Source organism: Stenella coeruleoalba (genome assembly GCF_951394435.1).
Source record: "Stenella coeruleoalba genome assembly, chromosome: 8".
Classification (NCBI taxonomy): Eukaryota; Metazoa; Chordata; class Mammalia; order Artiodactyla; family Delphinidae; genus Stenella; species Stenella coeruleoalba.
Window position 1 is genome coordinate 5,002,184 of NC_137154.1, and position 21,497 is coordinate 5,023,680.

General features: G+C 52.4%; 1 protein-coding gene across 4 annotated transcripts; it reads left to right on the plus strand.

Annotated features, from left to right (window-relative positions):
* The first annotated feature begins 8,944 nt into the window (after nt 1–8,944).
* Nucleotides 8,945–19,418, plus strand: LOC307190340 (uncharacterized protein C11orf24 homolog). Of its 4 annotated transcripts, XM_079929500.1 has the most exons (6): nt 8,945–9,087; nt 11,430–11,627; nt 15,729–15,902; nt 16,804–17,201; nt 17,310–17,872; nt 18,976–19,418. In XM_079929500.1, the coding sequence occupies exons 2-6, from the start codon at nt 11,588–11,590 to the stop codon at nt 19,301–19,303; spliced, it is 1,503 nt and encodes a 500-aa protein (XP_079785626.1). In that variant the 5' UTR covers nt 8,945–9,087; nt 11,430–11,587; the 3' UTR covers nt 19,304–19,418. The 4 variants fall into 4 exon arrangements, with proteins under 4 accessions (XP_079785626.1, XP_079785625.1, XP_079785628.1 ...); XM_079929499.1 differs by having other exon boundaries at nt 16,804–17,872; XM_079929502.1 differs by having other exon boundaries at nt 17,814–19,109.
* Nucleotides 19,419–21,497: the final 2,079 nt, after the last annotated feature.

Genomic DNA, 21,497 nt, shown 5'->3' on the forward strand with positions numbered 1-21,497 from the left:
GGTCTGATGCCATCGGAGGTGGGATGCGGAGGTTGGTAGAAAGCAGTGCCCAGGAGCGGTGGAGGGTGGTACCTCCCTGTGTATACTTCAAGGCATAAAAAGGTTTTCCCTAGCGCTTCTCCCAGCCTGCCTTTCTGGAAACATGCAGTGGAAATTCTAAACCAGCTTTTAGGACAGTCAGACATCTCCAAAACACATGAAATCCACAGAAGACAAAATCTTGAGGATAAGTGTGTGTGTGTGTGTGTGTGTGTGTGTGTGTGTGTGTGTGTGTGTGTGTGTGTGTGTGTATGATCAGTGAAACCTTAAGTGCCACAGAGAAACTTAAATCAGAAATTTAAAGGAGATGCATGGGACTTTCCTGGTGGCGCAGTGGTTGAGAATCCGCCTGCCAGTGCAGGGGACACGGGTTCCCTGGTCCAGGAAGATCCCACATGCCACGGAGCAACTAAGCCCGTGAGCCACAACTACCGAAGCCCGCGCCCCTAGAGCCTGTGCTCTCCAACAAGAGAAGCCACTGCAATGAGAAGTCCGTGCACCACAATGAAGAATAGCCCCTGCTCGCTGCAACTAGAGAAAGCCCTCGCGCAGTAACCAAGACCCAACACAGGCAAAAATATAAATAAAAATAAAATAAAGGAGAGGCAGAGTGCAGTATTTACCACTGGGGTCTTGGTTAGGGTTCACTGTGATGCCTCTTGTGACTTGGGTTATAATCGGAAACAGTGACTGAGGTTTACTGTTTCGGATGTGTCAGATGTACCTGGGCATTCCCATCCGTTTGGCTGGAGGTAAACAAATGACCGCATAGAATACAGATGAGACCATAGGGCTTATTGCTGTGAAAACCTCTAGCACAGAAAGCAGCCTTTCTTCATTTTCCAAGTACACTATTGTTCAAACCAGTGACTTTTGTTGTTCACTTGCTCTGTTACACAGTTGATCAACATAATTCTTGGAAAAATCATTCAGGTTCTGCAAGACTGTAACTGATTTGTTTCTTTGTTTTTTCCTCTAAGCAAAACAGTATCAAATCGTACCAAGTCAGATCAAACCTTCTCAAAGAATTATTTTTCCATTCCTTTGTCAGGTCTTTAACTTGAACTTCTAACAATAATCTAATAAGGAATGGATAGATCCAGAGAATAGGGAAAGGTTTGTGTCTCAGTGATTACATGTTATACTGTTTTAAAATGTGTATTGGGATTAAGCTGTCTTTTGCTGTTGCTGAAGAACATTTTTCCTAAAAAACTTTTTATAATGGAAAACTTTTTTTACTATAAAAGTAATACACATTTTATAGAAATTTTGCAAAATACAGAAAGGCATGATAGTTTCTTTGCTATTTTTACCGTTTAGAGTTACAGATGAATGTTAGCAATATTTTCTCAAGTTCCAAAAAAATACAAAATGAGTTTTTGATTAGAATTGTATTCAACCCATAAATTAATTTGAGGAAATTACATCTTTACAAGATTTTACTTTCCCAGCCAGGAACATGAATATACCTCTCCATTTATTCAAGTATATTTTGAAGTCTTCCATACAAAGAACATTCCAAAACTTGACAGTCCTTAATGTTTCTCACTAATGTATCCCTAGCTATTTTATATTTTTGTCATCAGAGTAATTGACATTCTTTAAGCTGTTTTTTTTTTTTTATTGGCATACAAGAAATCTACTGACATATACTTATTTTGCATTGGGACAGATTATTAAATTATACATTTTAGTTGATTTTAAGGTGACTCTCTGAGACATTCTAGGTAATTGACCTTATATTATGTACATAATGAAAACTTGTCTTTAAAAAATATACTCTAGGGATTTCCATGGTGTTCCAGTGGGTAAGACTCTGCACTCTCATTTTGGGGGGCCCGGGTTCGACCCCTGGTTGGGGAACTAGATCCCACATGCATGCCGCAGGTAAGACCTGGCACAGCCTAAATAAATAAATATTTTAAAAATAAAATAAAATAAAGTAAAAAATTTACTCTATTTATTGTTCTTCTCTCATTCCTTTGACTAGAACAATGTTCATTAGGATCTCGTTCCTGATCTCTCTAGGAACACCTCTAATTTTCAAAAAATCATTAAGTCTAATGTAGGATAATAATTTGAAATAATTATTCTTTATCATATTGAGCAAATATCCTTCTAGTCCTAGTTTTTATCCAACTACATTAGCCCTTTTTTTACTAAATTCGTAATAGAGATTCCCATCACTTCTTCCCCACCCATGTCATATGTAGTGAATACATGCTTGCAATGACCACACACAGAGTTTCTGATCAAGATTTGCAGGATCTTAGTTCCCGGAACAGGAATTGAACCCCGGCCCTCAGCAGTGAGAGCATGGAGCCCTAACCACTGGACCGCCAGAGTGTTCCCCCTGATCAAGATATTTTTCGTGGTAACCTCTTCAAAATTTTGGTAGTCAGGATACACAAGATATGTTGTTTGTATAAGTAGGAGATAAACATTTAAAACCAATTTTTTTTTAAACAATCATTTCTGACAAGAGTCCCTGCTCATCCTCACAGTACCTCCACCCTCGATTTTCCATTTCTTGGACTCTGAGCGATGTTCCCTGGGTTCCTGGAGTATGAACACCTCCAGCTGCACTGCTGCCCTTGTCCATGAAGAGCTCTGCAGCTGCTGCTGAAAGACATGCCATGTGACAGCCCCTCACATTTACTCAGAGCGGTATTTGCTGCATGGGGCCCCCAGGGTTTGCCATCAGATATTTCTCTGTGCTGCCACCCTCCACAGAACCCTGGATAAGGTGACCCTGTGTGGCCAAGCCAAGGGCTGAAGGTTGAAACTTCAGTTTTATCTGCAGATTTGATAAGCATATTCTTAATCCTTTTCCCCAGGACATCCAATAAAGCTATCAATTATCCAGTTATTAGATGGAGCAATCTCTGTATGTTCATGAGGCCAGGATTTGTTAGTAATGTCATTCAAGTCTTTAATAATCTTACTGTTTTGTTTTTGTTTTGTTTTGTTTTTTGGGGGGAGGGCGTCTGCTTGTTCTATACATTACAAAAAGAAGCATATTAAAATCTCTCCCTACGTTGGGGATTTTTCCATTTCTTCTCTGCCAATTTTGCTTTATGAATTTTGAGGTCTTGTTATTGGGTGCATTCCAATTTAGAATAGTTAGAATTATACATCTTCCTGGTGTCTTTGATTTTGTATAATTAGTAAGTGAGTCTCTTTACCTCCAGTCTTTGATTTTGTATAATTAGTAAGTGAGTCTCTTTACCTCCAGTAAAACTTTGTAAAAAATAAATTTTACTGGGGGTATAATGTACATGCAACAAAATGCATTCATTTTAAGTGCTTGACTCCACTTACACACAAACACACACACACTCATGTAACTACCATCACAATCCTATTTTCACTTTTGCCTTTCTTTACAGCAGTGTTTTGTTTTTTAGTTAAACTCATTTAGGCAGAATTTACATTCAGTAAAATTCACACTTTCATGAGTTATGACAAATGTATACAGTTGTGTAACCATCACCATAAGCAAGATATATAATAGAATATTTCCATCAAAAATTTCCCTAATGCCCTTTTGTTGGGGCGGCCAGATTTAGCAAGTTGAGCTGAGCAACCTGTATTTTACCTGGCAACACTGAGCCAATCCCTCTATCCTCATCCCATTCCCTGGTGACCACAGATTTCTGTCTCCATACTTTTGTCTTTTCATGAGTATCCTATAAATGAAATCATATGTCTCTCTGTTTTTTTTTTCAGATGCTCTGTGAAGAAATTCACTTTACCACTTATAACTTTAAGACTTTGCATACATTACAACAGTGCATTAGTGATACAAACTGTAAAATCCTTTTCCATACCTTTGGATTTTGCATATGATGGTTCTGCCTCAGTCACTGCAGGTAGATTGAGCAAGCTTTGTTTTTGTGTTTGTTTGTTTTTTAACATGCATTCAACTAGATAAGATTCAGAATAGATTAATACTCCCTTCTTATCATTACAGTTAGCTAAAAAATTGCCTGGCAGCCCACCAAACAGGATTTGCTTTAAGACCAACCCACAGAGTCAGTTGGAGACTGAGGGCACTGGGACATGCTGGGCCGGCCGTAGTAACGTATGTCTCTTCCGTGTGGCTTCTTTCTCTTAGCATAATGCTTTTGTGATTCATCGGTGTTGGTGAATGTATCAGTAGTTCGTGCTTTTTTATAGTTAAGTATAGATATAACACAATTTATATATCCATTCACCCACTGACTCATTTGGGTGCTTCCAGCCTTTGGCAATTATGAATAAAGTTGCTACAGACGTTTTCATACAGGTCTTTGTATGAACACGTTTTCATTTCCCTTGGGTGAATACCTAGGAGTGGGATTGCTGTGTCATATAACAAGTGTATATTTAACTTTATAAGAGACTGTCAAACTGTTTTCCAAAACGGCTCTACCATTTTGCATTCCCATCAGCAATGTGTAAGAATTCAAACTGCTCTGAATCTTTGTAGATACTTGGTATTTTTGTTTTGGGCCGGGAAGGAGGACAAGGCGGTCCTAGTACTGCCCTTTCTTATCTGACTGATTACACAGGGGGTTCAGTTGGTGAAAGTTCATCAAGCTATAAACCTGTATGTACACTTTTCTGTGCATATAATAATCCTCAATAAAAAGATTTTTAAAGTACACAAAAATACCTTTGAATAATTCTACTAAATTAACTAAACATGTGTTGAAATTTAAAATGTGATTTTTAAAAAACTGAAAGAGGGCTTCCCTGGTGGCGCAGTGGTTGAGAGTCTGCCTGCCGATGCAGGGGACACGGGTTTGTGCCCTGGTCCGGGAAGATCCCACATGCCGCGGAGCGGCTGGGCTCGTGAGCCATGGCCGCTGAGCCTGCGCGTCCGGAGCCTGTGCTCCGCAATGGGAGAGGACACAACAGTGACAGGCCCGCGTACTGCAAAAAAAAAAAAAAACTGAAAGAAAAAAAAAATCAGTGTAAATTCATAGTAGCCTGGCTTCATAATCTCTTAAGATTTTTTTCCCCAGCTATCCATAGTAAATATCTGAAAGGCAAATTCATATTTCTGCACATTATAAGTGACAGGTCAGGAGGATCAATCCAATGTGTATATAATTATATTCCTGTCCTCATCAATTATCCATTTTTATTCTAAAAATTCTCATAATTTCAATGTCCTTAGTTTTGAGTTCAGGATGTAAAAATGAACTGTCAATGAATAAATAATGACCGGGGCTTCCCTGGTGGTGCAGTGGTTAAGAATCCGCCTGCCAACTCAGGGGACATGGGTTCGAGCCCTGGTCTGGGAAGATCCCACATGCCGTGGAGCAACTAAGCCCGTGTGTCAGAACTACTGAGCCTGTGCTCTAGAGCCCGTGAGCCACAACTACTGAGCCCACGTGCCACAACTACTGAAGCCCACACGTCTGGAGCCCGTGCTCCGCAACAAGAGAAGCCACCGCAATGAGAGGCCTATGCATCGCAATGAAGAGTAGCCCCCATTCTCCGCAACTAGAGAAAGCCTGTGTGCAGCAACGAAGACCCGACGCAGCCAAAAACAAATAAATAAATAATGACCATAAAGGGTAGAGCGTGAGGGCAAGTATTGGTCTTTTCTTCCCTAGGAGCAATGGTTCACTATTCACTAAGTCAGCGTTCATGGCGACTTTATTAAACATAACAACCACGAGTCATGAGAATTGACTGTAGGATAAACTGAGGCACAGAGTGGCTAAGCCTCTTGCCCACTGTCACTCAGCTAAAAGTGAAGGAGCCAGGGTTTGAAGCCTGGCAGTGTTACTCCAGAGTCCTTTTACATGGGGGATCTAGCATGGCCTTACATTCAAATGAGATTATAAGTCAACAACTAAGAGGACCAAGCTAATTTGTTATTTAGCTATTTCTGCATAGAAAGCACCCGAGAGCATCTGGGTCCTGAGACACAACTTGAGGATTTAAGTGTATCCTTCTCTGTCTTTAATTCATCCGCTGCCATCAGAAGAAGCCCAGCAGGCCTGCTTTCATCCATATAATACTCCACACACGCAGCTATGCGGTTCCCAGAGATATGCTCAGTGGACGCTAGGTGCCAGGTGACCCCAATCCACTGAAAGTTGCCAGATTCTCCTATGAGAGAATGAGTTTCCCGGTATTCTGGACCATCTCAGCCAGATATTTCCATGGTTCTCTGAAATCCATTTTCTAGCAACACCCTAGACTGGGGGCTTGCAAGCATTTTCTCTAGAGGACCAGGCAGTAAATATTTCAGGTTTTTGTGGGCCACACAGTCTCTGCTGCAACGACTCAACTCTGCCCTTGCAGTGCAAAAGCAGCCAGATAATACATAACAGAGGCGTAACTGTGTTACAATAAAGCTTTACTACAAAAGCAGGCAGAGGGTCGGCACACCCCTGCTCTAGACTATCAGCTCCTTGAGAAGCTGGGCTGCATCTTATCTTTGTAATTTCAGCCCTAGCGGGAAAAATTTTTCCGATTTTTACCAAAGAGGAAATAAAAACACAGGATCACAGAGGCTGACTTTAAGGAAGGCAAGCACAGAACTGCAACTGGCTGTTTAGGTGTATTTTCACTTGTGAATTGAACAGAGGTGCTGCATTTTTCATGTTAGACCTGAGCTACTTGGGAAACTTAAAGCAAAGGATCTTGTCTTGGGACGTCCCTGGTGGTCCAGCGGTTAAGACTCCATACTCCCAATGCGGGGGGCCAGGGTTCAATCCCTGGTGAGGGAACTGGATTCTGCATGCCGCAACTGGGAGTCCGAATGACACAACTAAAGATCCTGCGTGCCTAAGACCCGGAGCAGCCAAATAAATAAATATTTTTTTTAAAAAAAAAAAGGATCTTGTCTTCACAAACCCTCCTACCTGGCCTGCGTCTCAGCAAACCTGTCTTTGCAGGGTAAGTTCACCTACACAACCGGAAACCATGAGGTACTGGGTGGTGACAGTTTTAAATGGAGTTTCAGGTGCTCCCAGGGCTCAGAGCTGGCTATCTGACCCTGTCTTCGCACACCCGCGGTTTTCTGTGTCTGGTTTAGTTTCTTAGCCCAGGACCCTGTTGACATAAAAAAACACACAACCTAAAAGTTGAGAATTATGTTTTATTTGGCAGATAAAACTGAGGACTTAAGCCCGGGACACAGCATCTCAGATAACTCTGAGAGGCTGCTCCGAAGAGGTAAGGGAAGAGCCAGGATACATTAGGAGTTTTAGCAACAAAGACCAGGGAGTCAGAACATCAAAAGATTACTGTTAATTAAAGAAAACCAGATATCTCAAGTTAAGGAATTTAGCCCTTTTCTATATATGGGACGATGCAAGAGTCTAGGCTTACTGAAATCATTCCGTTGATATGCACCTTAGCTATCTGGGGCCAGTATCTTGTGCTGTCTCAACCGAGTCCCCTCAGGGCACACTGGGGTGGTTGCAGCAGCAGACTGCTATATTGCAGGGGGTGGAGGGGTGGGAGGGGGTTCGGGGTTGGGAGGTGGACCCAGTTTCTATCCTGAGTTCCCTCAGGGCTCCCCACTGGAGGGCTGTAATGTGATGGCTTGATGACTACAACCTTCTTTGTTTACGATGGGGCAGGCAACTTTTTTTTTTTCCATTGATAACCCAAGACACGTTATAAAACTGTCTGAAAATAAAGCCTTTTGGTTTATTCCCATTGAGATTGTCTTTCACAGACAGGCTTTGGTTCGGATTTGGGGGAACTTGATAAGGTCTTACACAGACTGGGATACGGTCACAAAACTAGTAACTTACAAAGCCTGTTTCTTTTTTTTCTTTTTTTATTGATATCTTAAATTGAAGTATAGTTGATTTACAACGTGCCAATCTCTGCTGTACAGGGAAGTGACTCAGTTATAAATATATATACTTTTTAAAATATTCTTTTCCATTATGGTTTATCCCAGGAGATTGGATATAGTTCCCTGTGCTTACAGTAGGACCTTGTTGTTTATCCATTCTAAATGTAATAGTTTGCATCTACCAACCCCAAACTCCCAGTCCATCCCCCTCCCTCCCCTCAAAGCCTATTTCTTTTTTGTTGTTGTTGCTTTTTAATACACGCTTTCTTTTTTTTTTAATATTTATTTATTTATTTGGCTGCGTCAGGTTGCGGTATCCGGGATCTTCCTTGTGGCATGAGGAATCCTTCGTTGCAGCGCGCCGTCTTCTCTCTAGTTGTGGCGCTCCGACTCTAGAGCCTGCCAACCCGAGTTCCCCTGCATTGGAAGGCAGATTCTTAACCACTGGACCACCAGGGAAGGCCCCCAAAGCCTATACCTAATGAAGGTCAAGTCCCATTCGCTTTCCTCTATACTCCGTTTTGCCCCACTGTTATTCACATCTCACAATTAAGAAACATTCTGTGAGCCTCAGTTTCAGCATCTGTAAAACGGGTGCGAAGCGCGTCACAGTGCTATTGCAGAGTTAAATCACCCAACCATGCCCAGGTCTTGGCACGAGTAAGCACTCAAAACACGCTAGCGGCCATCCCGACTATGGCTTACTCCCAGCGCAGGCCCCCCCGCCCCCCGGCTGGATAAAGTCGGAGGGATGAGGGAGGGCATGTGGCAGGGTCACGCCGTCGGGGTAGGTCTGAGATCACCCAGCCCCGGTACCTCGGTCGCTACAGGGCAGTGTCCACAGACTGTGAGACGAACACCAGGAACCACCACTTCCGGCAGAGACCTGCCCGAAATAGCCGCTTCCAGCCGCTCTCCAGACGTAGCCGGACCCCTCCGCGGTGGGCGGGGCCCTGGGTACAGCCACGCCCCTCGCTTCCGGCTCGCCTCCTGCAGCGCCTGGAGCCGCTGGGCGGCTCCCGGCTTCGGCCGACGCTGCCCCGCCCGCCAGGACCCGCCCTCCCGTGACGTCACCTCCGGGGCGGTCCGGGAGGGGCCAGAGCTGGGGCGGCTGCCCTGAGCAGGCTTGGCTTGCGGTCGCGCTGCTCCGGTGCCGGCCACGTCCGCACGCCGGACGGCGGCCGCTTCCCCGCCGCCCGAGGGCCTCCGGGCCGCCGCAGGCCTGCCACGCCCGGGTAAGGGGCCCTCGCTGTTGTCCGTGGAGCTATTGTCAAGGCTGCCTGAGCCGGCTTGGGGCTGAGAGAGGGAGGTGGAGACAGGAGGAGGGGTGCATGGGAGCACGAGAGGCAGAGGAGGGGGCATGGGGCCACGAGAGGCAGAGGAGCGGGACAAGAGAAAAGATGAATGGGGACATAGAATGCAAGCTGGTGACGACTGGAGGTGAGGAATTGGAGGAGAGGAAAGAACGGAAGGAGTCAGTTGGGGGCCCAGACTCGGAAGGAGCATGGATGGGAGCCCAAGAGGCGGGAGACAGGAGGAGGGCTTAAGGGGATCCCAAACCAGAGAAGAGACCCGGGTCGCTCCAGTTTGGGAGCGGAGGAGAGGGAAGTTGGGACACTCCCGGATGGGTGGGGAGCTAAAGGGTCCTGCCCGGCCAAGGCTGGGCCCCAGGAAGAGTTACCCTCAAAGAAAGAGTTGGCCCTTTAGGCGACCCAGGCCTACCCCAAGCCCGCTCTACCTGGGAGGGTGTTGTTCATTTGCATTTACCTGCTCGCCTCCTCCAGGTGAGTCCGGGTGGCTAGTTAGTGTGTGGAATTAGCTGTTAGGCTAGTATGAGGAACCCATGGTTTGCCATAAGACATGAATATCTACTTAGAAATCTGCCTTTAATAATGTTGTTGTTGTTTTTTCTCCCTGGAGGAAGCATCTCTAAAATTTCAATACAGATGTTCTGCTTATATGCCAGACTTGCCTAATGGACAAAGGAATGTCAAATCTACCCAGACTGCCAGCAAAAACTAGCCTCTTGATCAGCATTTAGCCTGATACCAAAAATTCCAAAAACCTGGAAGGAAGCGATGTAGTTAAGACGCTCTCCAGTGCTCTGGGTTCCCATCTGCCACAGAGACACTTCCTTTGGACCACAGGACAATGTCTGTATACACAAACCCAAAAGTCTGTGTCGCGATACCAAAGTTCAGCCAGGTGACGTGTCAGGGCAGGTATCTGTGGTTTGCCCTGTACTTGCTTCCGCAGTTCCTGTCCCTCGGTATGTATAGTTTCTCCAGCTTGGTGTAGGGACTGGGACCACGTTGCCGCTGATAAATAAGTTACTAGTGTGACGGAATGTGGCGGGCAACACTTGTGTTGAGCCCAGGAAAAAAGGAATTAAGCAATTTGGAGAATTGTAATCCAGAAAAAGGAATTAAGCAATTTGGAGTCTGATATCAGGTAACTTGCACACAGCACCCTGCATATAACAAACGGTTTCTTGGAAGTTAAAAGTAAAGCCAAGGTTGGGAACATAAGAAATTGGAAATGGGAGATGTTGAGAGGTAGCACAAAGTCAAGGACCGGAGAAGGTCATGAAGTAGGCACCCAGAGCCACATTCTGAGGGTGCCTTTCTAATACAGGGTTGCCTGGCTAGTGGGGTGCTGCCCCTTCCCTGCAGAACTTGTGAGGGGCTGACCCCTGAAAATGGGAACTCCCAGCACCAGCCTAACCTCTTGTCTTTCCACCTGCCTTGCTCTCCTACTCAACACTTAGTCCTTCTTGCTTATTCCCTTCCTGCACAGGGGTCTCTTCTTTCTGAGACCTTGATCTGCCCAGTCACTCTGCACCAGATCATGAGGATAACTGGCCAGACCCTCATTTAAGGCTCACTAAAGCCTTTTCAGGGGAGACTATGATTCTGAGTCTTGTTAATGCTTTGTCCGTTGTGAGTCAGATTAGCACAGGCCCCCACGTGGGAATCTTGACATTTAGAATACGCTGTTGGAAAGTGGAGTCAGGACCATACCAGAGAGATGAAGTGACAGCACGAGGGCCTGTGCTTCACTCCGCACAGCGGCCAATTCCTGTCTCTGTGGGAGTGATCACCAGCCCCGCTGGCTGAGGGAAGACAGTGATGGCATCCAGCAGAGGTCTCCTGAGCGACCAGTGGAGTTTCCTGAGATAGCTTTAGAGAGATGCTCCATGCACACGCTCACCTCATGTGTGTAACTGCACACGTGCATGTGTATGATTGCACATGTACACACATGGCAGCGTGCACGCAGGTGTTGCCATGTGCACATGGATACGAGTGCGTGTGTGCGCGTGTGACCGCATGCATACGCACGTGTACCTATGCACATATGCGTGTGTGTTGCTGTGTGTGCACATGGGCGTGTGTGATAGAGAGCAGGCCCGTCCGTGTGGTTCTCAGGCATCACCACCTACACATATCTGCCACTCTAGGAGGTGCTGAGTTTCTTTCATCTCCTCCTGAGTTTACACTAGAAAAATGCCTCCCTCCTCACTGGATTTTTCCCCTGTGCTTTTCCTAAGGAGCGTTTATTCTTTTTCAAACCGTAGATGCATCTTCTACCAGAGTGGAGCATCTGCCTGGATCCCACGTGTGCCACAAAGCGTGCCATGGCCTGGGAGTGCCCTTCAAAGCCGTCCTCGCCTCCTGCAGAGCCAAACCTCGCCCGACAAGCGCACAGTGTCAAGCCCTCAGCCCCCCGAGGAAGATGGCCCAGCCTGGGCACACGCCCCGAGCAGCTGCCTCTCGTGAGTGTCCAAAGCCCTGCGGGCAGGGCCACCTGCTCAGTGACAGGACAGTGAGCCCGAAAAGGGCCCCGAGGGGCTTTGCAGGGACAGGGTGGGCAAAGGAAAGACAGCGAACCTCAGAGGGCCAAGCCGTCCAGTGTGCAGGAGGCCCGGTCTGTGGCATTTCGCCGTCAGAGCTTCTGCCTTCTTGGGTGGCCCTGGTGGGGGGTCCCCAGGCAGGTATGGGAACCGTGTGGTCCTCTGGGCCGTCTTCTGTTTCTGTGAGGTTCTCTCTGGGCCTCGTGTCATGAGACCACGATACTATGGGAGCCCCTCGCTGCACGGGCAGGGGTGCTGCATCTCACTGATGCGGGGTGCGGAGGGGGCGCCTCCTAGCAGAAGGGGCCCCGGGAGGAGACCGACTAGAGTCTGTCCCTGGACCAAAAATGGGACGGCCCGTGTCTGTTCCAGGATGAGGGACTGGACGGGAAGGCGGAAACCCATTCAGGCCCTTGAATCAGTTCCTCCTGCCTTAGCTGGAGCATCAGCTCTGAAGCGCCAGAGGCGGGGGTGGCAAACTGTGGCCTGTGGGCCACGTCTGTGCCCGCTGCCTGTTTTTGTAAATAAAGTTTTATCGGGACCCAGCCACACCCATCACATACCTATGGTCCATGACTGCTTTCGCAGACTTGAGTAGCTAAGACAGACCGTATGGCCCACAAAAGTCTAAAATATCTGCTATCTAGCTCTCGATAGGAAAAAGTTTCCTGACTCTGCTCCGCAGGGTTGTAGTGAGGTGGCAGTGGAAAGCCTGGGGTGCATTCTGGAAGCCCCTGTCCGATCCAGGGCTCAGACTTGGGGAGCATGTTGGGCTCAGTGGTGGCATTTGTAATGCATTCAGTGGACGTGACTGGCCAAAGAGAGAGTCGCTTAAATACACGTATCGACGGAGAGCCCAGCTGCATTTGCTTCAGCTAATGTGGGGGGAGTGGGCGCTCTCTGTGCCTGAAGCCTCCCTGGTTCAGTCCTTCCCCCTCATGACATTGGTCTGTTTCTTCTCTCCCCACCCCACCCCCTCTGTTTCAGTCAGAACAAAGAATGCCTTTTGCTCTGGAGAAAACAGATGCAAATCTGTGGTTTGTAGGGCTGGGGAACCTTTTTAAACCTGTAAGACACCAGGAGCTCTTCTGGACAGTTTTGGCGGGAGAGCGCGCCATGAAGCTAAACTAAAGTTAGTGACTCTCACGAAGGGATTAGAAGCATGGGGGAGGGGAGTGCCCAGCCTTCCAGCAGAGTTTGTGCTCGAAAGGGTTTTTCCAGTCGTGGGGCCACTTTGCAAGAGCCCCCGCTGCTCACAGGAGAAAGAAAGCCACCTCTAGATGCCCCTTTATGCCGCACGGGGACTGCTTTCGCGTGGCCGCCAGCAGGGCTGGAAGTGCTCCTCGAGGGGGCCGGGCTGGGCCAGGAACTGCCGGTATTTCACGTGTCTGGCGAGGGTGGGCTCGCAGGGGAGAGGCCGTGGGGCAGCCTTTGAAGGCGGCCTCGCCGTGTTAAGGAGCTTAGGCGTTATCCTGGGAGAGCAGGGGGCTTAAGCACTGGAGGCAGCGTCAGCTTTGTGGGTTACAGAGATCTTTCTGGCAGCTGTGGCATGGCAGATGGAGCAGGCCCAGGATGGGGACGCTTGAAGGTGACCCTTGGGGCTGCTGGGAAGCCAGTGAGCCTGCCCTGCTCCGCGGGAGGGCAGCCTGGCCGCAGGGCCGTGGAGAGCAGCAGTTAGCGTCCGTGCCAAGGCGAGGAGTCCATCAGCACGTTTCGTTCAGGGTGACCTGAAGGCTCCCTTCCAAGACATTCTGTGGAACCCAAGGGCTTCGCCATGAGGGCCAGGGGAAAGGCCGAGGGCCTAGGACATCTTCAGGCAGGACTGATTGTGGGGGCACCCCCGGGAGTCGCCAGCCCTCAGGCTCCCAGCAGACTGTGCTCTGCTTGCCCTGTGCCCACGTCGAGTTTGAGTCTCAGGACTAGCCCTCGTTGCACGTGACTGGGCTGTTGTCCGAGGGGACCTGGGCCTCGCAGGCGGCCACGTGGGACTCCGGCAGTTGGGTGGGGCTGAGAACAGGATCAGGGCGCACCCAGGACCGGCAGGGCATGAAGTGATGGGGCACTTGAGGCCACCTGCCCCCTCGGTTCCCCTGTGGTGAGGGACCTGAGCCTGCCAGCATGTGGGAGAGACCTGGGGTGAGTGGGGAGACCCCGCTGTGTGCTCGGGAAGCCAATCCTGTTGAGGCTCAGCTGCCGTGGCGTCTCTGTAAGTTTCTGCAGTTGCACCGTAACCCTCGGAGACCAGGGCTTCTGTGACCAGGTCCACTTAGCCCACCCTCTGTCCCCTGCTGTGGAACGCCCTTACTGAGTCTCTCAGCCTTCACAGGCCTTGCCCCCTGCATCGCCACCCCAGCTGCCCCTTGCCAGAACGCCTCGCTTGTCACACCCCTGCCTCGGGCCTGCACGGGCTCGCCTCCCCCCACACCAAAATCCAAACTGCCCCGTGGTGGCCTCTCTCTCTCTTGTTTAAGCCCAGGTCTCACTGCGCTGTCCCCAGGCCTCTGGCCCTGCTGTCATCACCTGCTGCTCCTGCCACTTGCCCCCCCACCCCTTTCCCACCAGGTGGACCCCAACCGTCTTTCAGAACGTGGCCCAGGTGTTACTAGCCAGGGTACCTTCCCTGGCCCCCGCCTCCACCCCCCACCAGCTGAATTCCGTGCCTCGTGGGCCCTGCAGCACCCTGTCCCGTCCCACCCACCTCTGGGGCCTCTGCACAGAGGACCAGCCTCCACCTGACCCTTCGCAGCCTCCCAGGTGCCATCTCCTCCCTGTTTCCCGACACTTAGTCCCTCTACACTGGCACCAGCCTGCACTGACCTCTCTTCTGTGTCTCCCGTTGGAGGCAGGCTCCCTGGAGGAGGGGGCTGTGCGGCTCTCATCTTTCTGTCCTGAGTGTACTGTCTGGCGCATGAGCAGGCACTCGGGGAGTATTGGACGAAGGGATGGGTGATGGGCGGTGGATGGGTGATGGGCGGTGGATGGGTGATGGGTGGATGGGTGATGGGCGGTGGATGGGTGGATGGGTGATGGGCGGTGGATGGGTGATGGGTGGTGGATGGGTGATGAGTGGATGGGTGATGGGTGGATGGGTGATGGGTGGTGGATGGGTGGATGGGTGATGGGCGGTGGATGGGTGGATGGGTGATGGGTGGTGGATGGGTGATGGGTGGATGGGAGACGGGCGGTGGATGGGTGATGGGTGGTGGATAGGTGGATGGGTGATGGGTGGGTGATGGGTGGATGGGTAATGGATGGGTGGGTGGATGGATGGGTGGGTGATGGGTGGATGGATGAATGGATGGGTGATGGCTGGTGGATGGGTGATGGGTGGTGGATGGATGGGTGGGTGGATGATGGGTGGTGGATGGGTGTATGGATGGATGGATGGGTGGGTGATGGGTGGATGGATGGGTGGGTGATGGGTGGATGGATGGATGGGTGGGTGATGGGTGATAGATGGGTGGATGGATGGATGGGTGGGTGATGGGTGGATGGATGAATGGATGAGTGATGGGTGGATGGGTGATGGGCAGTGGGTGGGTCATGGGTGGATGGTGGATGGGTGGATGATGGGTGGATGGGTGATGGATGGGTGAATGGATGGATGGGTGGGTGATGGGCAGTGGATGGGTGATGGGTGGTGGCTGGCTGGCTAAGTGGAATCTTTCCATGTGGTCAGCTGTCACGGGTGCAGAGAAGTGCTCTGGGCCCTGCAGAGGCCACAGAGAAGCTGAGGAGGAAGTCTTGGCCCCCCTCTCTGCTGCTCTTTCATACTCTGAACTCTGAGCTGGGATAGTAAGACACATAGTGAGACTGGGTTAAGAAGTGCTATAAACCCGTCAGAGCAGGCACTGGGCGGATCCCTGAACACGTGACTGAGACACTCTTCCTGAATGCCAGGCCCCAGGGGAAACATCTGGCTGGGTTTGCACCCTGGGACCTCTCGGAGCACTCCACAGCCGGCGCGTTGCCAGGCCTGTGCCCCGTGCGTCACTGACCAGATGCCTCCCTTCCTAACCTTAGGTTCCTCGGCCAAGCAGCAGGGAACTGTCAGCAGCCTGAGGAACGGCAGGCTGGGGGCCTCGGGCACCGCCCAGCCTTGCTGCCAGCTCACCTGCAAGATGTGGACAGCCCTCGTGCTCATCTGGGTTTCCTCTTGGTCCTTATCTGAAAGCCACCTGACAGCCCTGCATCCACGTAAGTGAGAAAGCCGTGTGACTGCTGGACGGGCCTGCAGGGGCCCCGCAGCTCCCGGGGGCTGGGCTGCAAAGGCCTGTTGGGCCAACATGGGACCTGGCCTCTGAACCTTGAGAGGGTGACTTACTTGGCCTTGCAAAATGTCATTCCTTCCATAAACCTCATCTTTATTGGGGAGTTTGTCGATCCACACGTCACATATTTAGTGGCGCTTCCCCTCTGTGCCAGACACTGTTCTTCTCCAGGAATCCTGCTTTGAATCCGATCATAAAGCCAAGAATTCTTGCATGGTGTGAATATCTGGGCAACGGTTTATCTGCTGTGTAAACCTGGGTGTGTGTTGGATAGGTTTTTTTAATGGCGAATCACACCTGTAATGTGAGAGATGATGATATTTTGAGAACTGGATCAAAAAATGAAGCTCTGGGGGCTTCCCTGGTGGCGCAGTGGTTGAGAGTCCGCCTGCAGATACAGGGGACGCGGGTTCGTGCCCCGGTCCGGGAGGATCTCACGTGCCGCGGAGCGGCTGGGCCCATGAGCCATGGCCGCTGAGCCTGGGCATCCAGAGTCTGTGCTCCGCAATGGGAGGGGCCACAGCAGTGAGAGGCCCGCGTACCGCAAAAAAAAAAAAAATGAAGCTCTGAAGCCTTTCATGGGCTTGGGGTTCAGAGAGCACAAAGGAGATTTTAAATCAAAGTGCTGAGCGCCTCTGTGATGGGCTGCCGGCCAGATGTGTGCAGGGAGGAGATGAGAGGGAAACGTGTTTGCCGGGCTAAGAAGCAAGGCACCACACAGCCTCCCCGGCCAGCCCCACGGGCCGGAAATTAAGGCAGTCTCTGAATGATCCACCTGCACAGGGTTGAAGGTGATCGTATCTTTTCCTCCCTTTTCTGACCCTAAGGGTACTCAGTCCTCAACAAGACGCTGGAGAATTCAGAACAAAACTCATCCATGGAAACCATTACAAGAGTCTTGAATGAAATGTCTGCAAGAATGAGCTCGGTGACACCTTCTCCCATCACGTTGACCAGAGGGACTTGGGGAGGCGACCCCACCTCTCCTGCGGTCACAGCAGGGACAATGCACAGGACAGAGGCAGGCGCGTCAGCGACGGCAGAAGGGACCCCTGACGGAGCCACCTCCGGGGTGCCCACGCCGCCTGTCCCGGCGTCTGACCGGCGGACCCCGTCCTCACCCCACACACGGGCGCCTGGCAGCGGCACACTGTCTGGGCCAGCGACGCACACAACACCCACGCCGGCCACGGGTGCTCCCACAGCTGCTGCAGCCCTGGCAAGCGTAAGCGGCCCCTTGGACTCGCACGGTCGTCCCGGGCACACCCCCGGCCATGCCACAGCCAGCCCCACGGTGCCCCTGAGTCCCCAAACACTTAACGCGTCCACACAGGGCCCCACCGTCCAGGCGCCGACGGCCCGGACTGCGGCTGACGCGGCAAGTAGGCCTGCGCCCACCCTCCTCAACACAACCCCAGAACCCGCCTCCCCCTCTTCGGCTTCCGCATCCATGACAGTGGGGACCACGACCAAGGCCCCCCAGCCGGCTGCCAGCACAGCGCCAGCATCTGCCCCTCACTCCAGCCCGGCCCCCCCGACGCAGCCCAGCCCCGTCACATCCATGCCGGGGGCCGCGGGGCCAGGCACCACTCAGACGCCGGAGCAGGGCGAGCCTGAAGCCGCGCCTGGCACTGCTTCCGTGGGGCCGACCCCTGGGAGCTCAGGGGACTCCAAGATGCCAGCCACGGACGCGTGTCAGCTCAGCACCCAAGGCCGGTACCTGGTGGTCTCCAGCGAGCCCCTGGCCCAGTCCCCGGTGAACAGAAGTTTCCTCCTGGCAGTGCTCCTGCTGGGGGTCACCCTCTTCATCACAGTCCTGGTTCTGTTTGCCCTGCAGGCCTACGAGAGCTACAAGAGGAAGGACTACACGCAGGTGGATTATCTCATCAACGGCATGTACGCCGACTCAGAGATGTGAGGGGAGGGCGCTTGGCCGGGCCTGGGCTGGGCCCTTCCCCTCCTTCCGTGTTGCCTCTGTGGCCAAACCAAGTGCTTCCAGATTCTTTTGGTGCAATTTAGGAGACGTGCCAGTCGCTTAAACACATTTAATCGTTGTCCGATTAATTCCACGATCACTAAAGAGTTGCTGCTTTTTTCATATTTATTTTTGTAACGATCACGAGCAGGCAGTGATTCTGCCTTGGGGTGGGGTGGGCGGCCCCGGGGTGGGTCCCGACCTGAATTAAAGCAATGACCCTTTCCACTCAGACCCTGTCTCCCCGTTTGTGTGGGCTGCGTCCTGCCCGCCCCCGCCCCCCGCCCATGGTGGCCGGGGAGCCTTTTCGAGATGCATGTGACAGGGTGTGTTCTTGTAAACGTTGAATGTAATACGAGGCCCTGGCCATCTGCTGTGTCTGTGCTGCTCTCCTGGGCTTCGCTCTTAGGCCCAAACCTGCCCCAACCTGGGTGGGAGGAGCCCCAGCCTTTGAGGGTCTCTGGCACCGCGTGGAGGTGGGGCCCCTTCCTCTAACCCTCCTTTTTCAGCACTGTGAAGTGGCGGACGCGTGAAGCCTGGTTTGGGCACGAGAGCCGAATGCAACATGTAAACCACACCTGAGCTACACAACGTGGCCAGGTCGGCAGGACCTGCCCAGACCAGGCTCTAGGTGACCCCGCACAGCTCATGGTGGGCCCTGGCCGAGTGGAAACCCAATAAGCTGGTGCCGTGGGAGAGTCATTGCTAGCACCTCGCTCCAGGTCACCCCGGGACCCAGGGGAGCGCTAGGCCCGAGTGAGCCCAGGGCCCTCTCCTCAGCAGTACGATTGCCCCGGTGCCAGGCCTCGTGTCCCCAGCAGCCCTCAGCGCCCACACTGTGCTTGTCCTGTGTCACACGCTGTCCTTGTGTTTCATGCACGAAACTCATTCAGCCTTCACCCCCGCCCCAGGAGATCAGGGCTCTGATCCCCATGTTAAAGGCGGGGCCACTGAGGCCGAGGAGACCTAACTTACCCACTGAGGGCCAGAGTCCAGCTCTTTCCTTAACTATTTTGTTTTACAGCCGCCGGGGCTGCACTTGGCATTCTAGCTTCATCTGCTCACCAGCCAGAGGGAGGCAAGAGAGCTGGCGGGCAGCACGTGAGGCTGCGTTCCCAGGCCAGGTATGCAGGCACCAGCCGTGTGACCCGGAGCAAGTGTGGCGTGTTGTGGACTCAGCCGCTTTACCTGGGCGATGGGGAGACTGTCTGTCTGTCACGGCCCCCAGGGGCATGCTGCCTGGAGCGATTCCAGGTGGGGAGTTGACTCTTGCTTTCTCAACTACTCTGAACCCTGAGGAGGAGACCGTTCTACCTGGAGACTCCAGTTTCCCCATCACAGAAATCTCCTGAGCCAGGCCTGCGTGTCCACTTCCTCTTATTGAAATTCTGCCTCCTCCAAAAGGAATTTCAAATGGCGCATAATAAAAGACGATGGTAGTGAACTCCCAAACCATTTGAAATAACTTATGAGAGTAGGGAGGAGGGATGGGAACAGTCCTCACCCGTTTTCTAGCTCCATCCCGGGTTTCCCCAGCCCATCTTTTCTCACTGGTTGGTTCACGGGGCCCAGCAGACCCCTTTCCCTCCCCAACAGCTATGCTGTGTGTCCTGACAGCTAGGCTCCAAGCAGCCCGTGCACCTGTGTTTCTCCCTGCCCTAGCCGACCCATCGTCCACCTGGGCCCATCTGCCGTGTGATCACAGGTGCTGGCGCTGACTGTGGCTGAGAAGGTGTCAACCTCACTGACCGGAGCTCCAGGCCAGGCTGCAGCTCTGTTGTCCTTGAGTCTGAGCGGCCACCTGCTGCCCGGATCAGGCAGCTCTGCACAGAGTGGAGAATCGGGGGGATTTAGGGGGTGCCCTTTTCCTCTGCCAGCATCACCCCAGCCGCCTGTCAAGGGCAGGCTCCACACCCTGGCTGGTGGGGTCTCACCCGATAGAGACAGAGCCTTAGACGCCCGTGAGCCATGGAACACTGGGTGGCTTGTTCCTCTCCGGGGGGTAGGACAAGGGGCAACCCGCAGGGCTGGCTTTCATCCTTAGCCTGTGACCAGGGGCCTCTGCCTGGCACTCCTACCTCCAAGGAATGGGGGTGTGGAGTGTCACGGGGCCTGCCTGTCCCTCTGCCCCAGCCAGGACTCCAAGTCCTTTCCTCCCAAGAATCGGTTGTGCTCTCCACCCCACCCCCTCCCTCCTTAGCGGTCCTATTCCAACCATCCACAGTCATTTTGGCTCCATGATGGGCCACAGATTCGTAACACGCGAGGCCAAGCTCAGCCTCAGCCCTCAGGGCTCTTCCTAAAACCAGTGGCGTCACTGCTTACGGGAGCTGGAGACCTGGGCTTCATCCTTGAGGCCGACTGACCATCCCAAGTTCCTGTGCATGGGCCTCTCCCCGGCCAGAGTCCTTCCTGCTGTCCTGCCTGGGGCCCCTCCACCACCTGCCAGCTCCGACCCAGCTGTCTTCCACCCTGCAGCCAGGGCCCCCTCAAGATACAAACTTGACCACACCTTTCCCTGCCAGCAGCCCTTCCCGGATAAAGACCAAGCTGCCATACCAGGCGTTCCAGGCAAACCTTCCAGTGCGTCTGGCTGAGCGGAGACTGAGGGGAGGAGCCAACCTCGAGAAAGCTCATAGGAGGTGGGGAGCACAGAGGGCCCCTCCATGCAGGCCTGTCCAGAGCAAGAGGGGCTCGACTTTCCTGGCAGTCCAGTGGTTAAGACTCCGTGCTTCCAATGCGGGGGGCCCGGGTTCGATCCTGGTTGGGGAACTAAGATCCCACATGCCACGCAGTGCGGCCAGAAAATAAAAAATAAAATAAACCAATCTAGGGGAGATGCACGTCTGAGCCCCAGGCCATCCCCTGCCTTGGAAGCCACCAGCCTGCAGGGGCCAGGGGGGAAAGTCCCATTCAGACTCAGCTCATCAGACCCGTTCCACACTAGCTGTTCGCCAACGAACTGGGGATTCAGACGTGAAGCTGTCCCCCAGCTCCTCCGCCGCTCGCCATGTGGTGCGCGAGAGTGAGAAGCGATGAGGAAGGAAAGAGGAGGCACGCGGGGGCACCTGACCCACCTGGGATGCTGGGGGGCGAGGGGGTGGCCTCTGGCAAGGGGGTGCTCAGAGCCTCTTTCCCCCGGCTCTTTGCTCCAGCGACAGGGGCTGTGGCTGGTTCAGTGCACAGAGCAACACCGGCACGTGGGAGGAGCAGCGTCCCTGTTCAGCGGATGAGAGTCCGAGGGGAAGGTGCCAGGAGGTCAAGGTCAAGTGAGCCAGTTTCGGGGTTTGGTTCCAGTTGGGGCTTTCTTCCCTTCACAGCGAGGAAACCGAGGCACGGGGTAGCCAAGTCACTTGCCCAAGGTCACCCTCCCAGCGAGTGGCAGGACAGGATTCACTCTTGATCGGTCTGCCTGTCTGTAGTCAAATATTGGCTACCTCGCAGAGGCTGTTTCCTCTGGGGGCAGCCCCGCGTCCTCAGGCCAGCGAAGTCCACGGGCTCCCCCTGGCGGCCGAGGCTCCCTCCTTCACCCGGGGTGCTGGCCCT

Coding starts and splice junctions, on each gene's coding strand:
- LOC307190340 (XM_079929499.1), top strand. CDS start 11,588: ATGGCCCAGCCTGGGCACACGCCCCGAGCAGCTGCCTCTC. Junction 15,903..16,803: donor CCTGACAGCCCTGCATCCAC/GTAAGTGAGAAA, acceptor TCTGACCCTAAG/GGTACTCAGTCCTCAACAAG. Junction 17,873..18,975: donor GATTATCTCATCAACGGCAT/GTACGCCGACTC, acceptor TTTGTTTTACAG/CCGCCGGGGCTGCACTTGGC.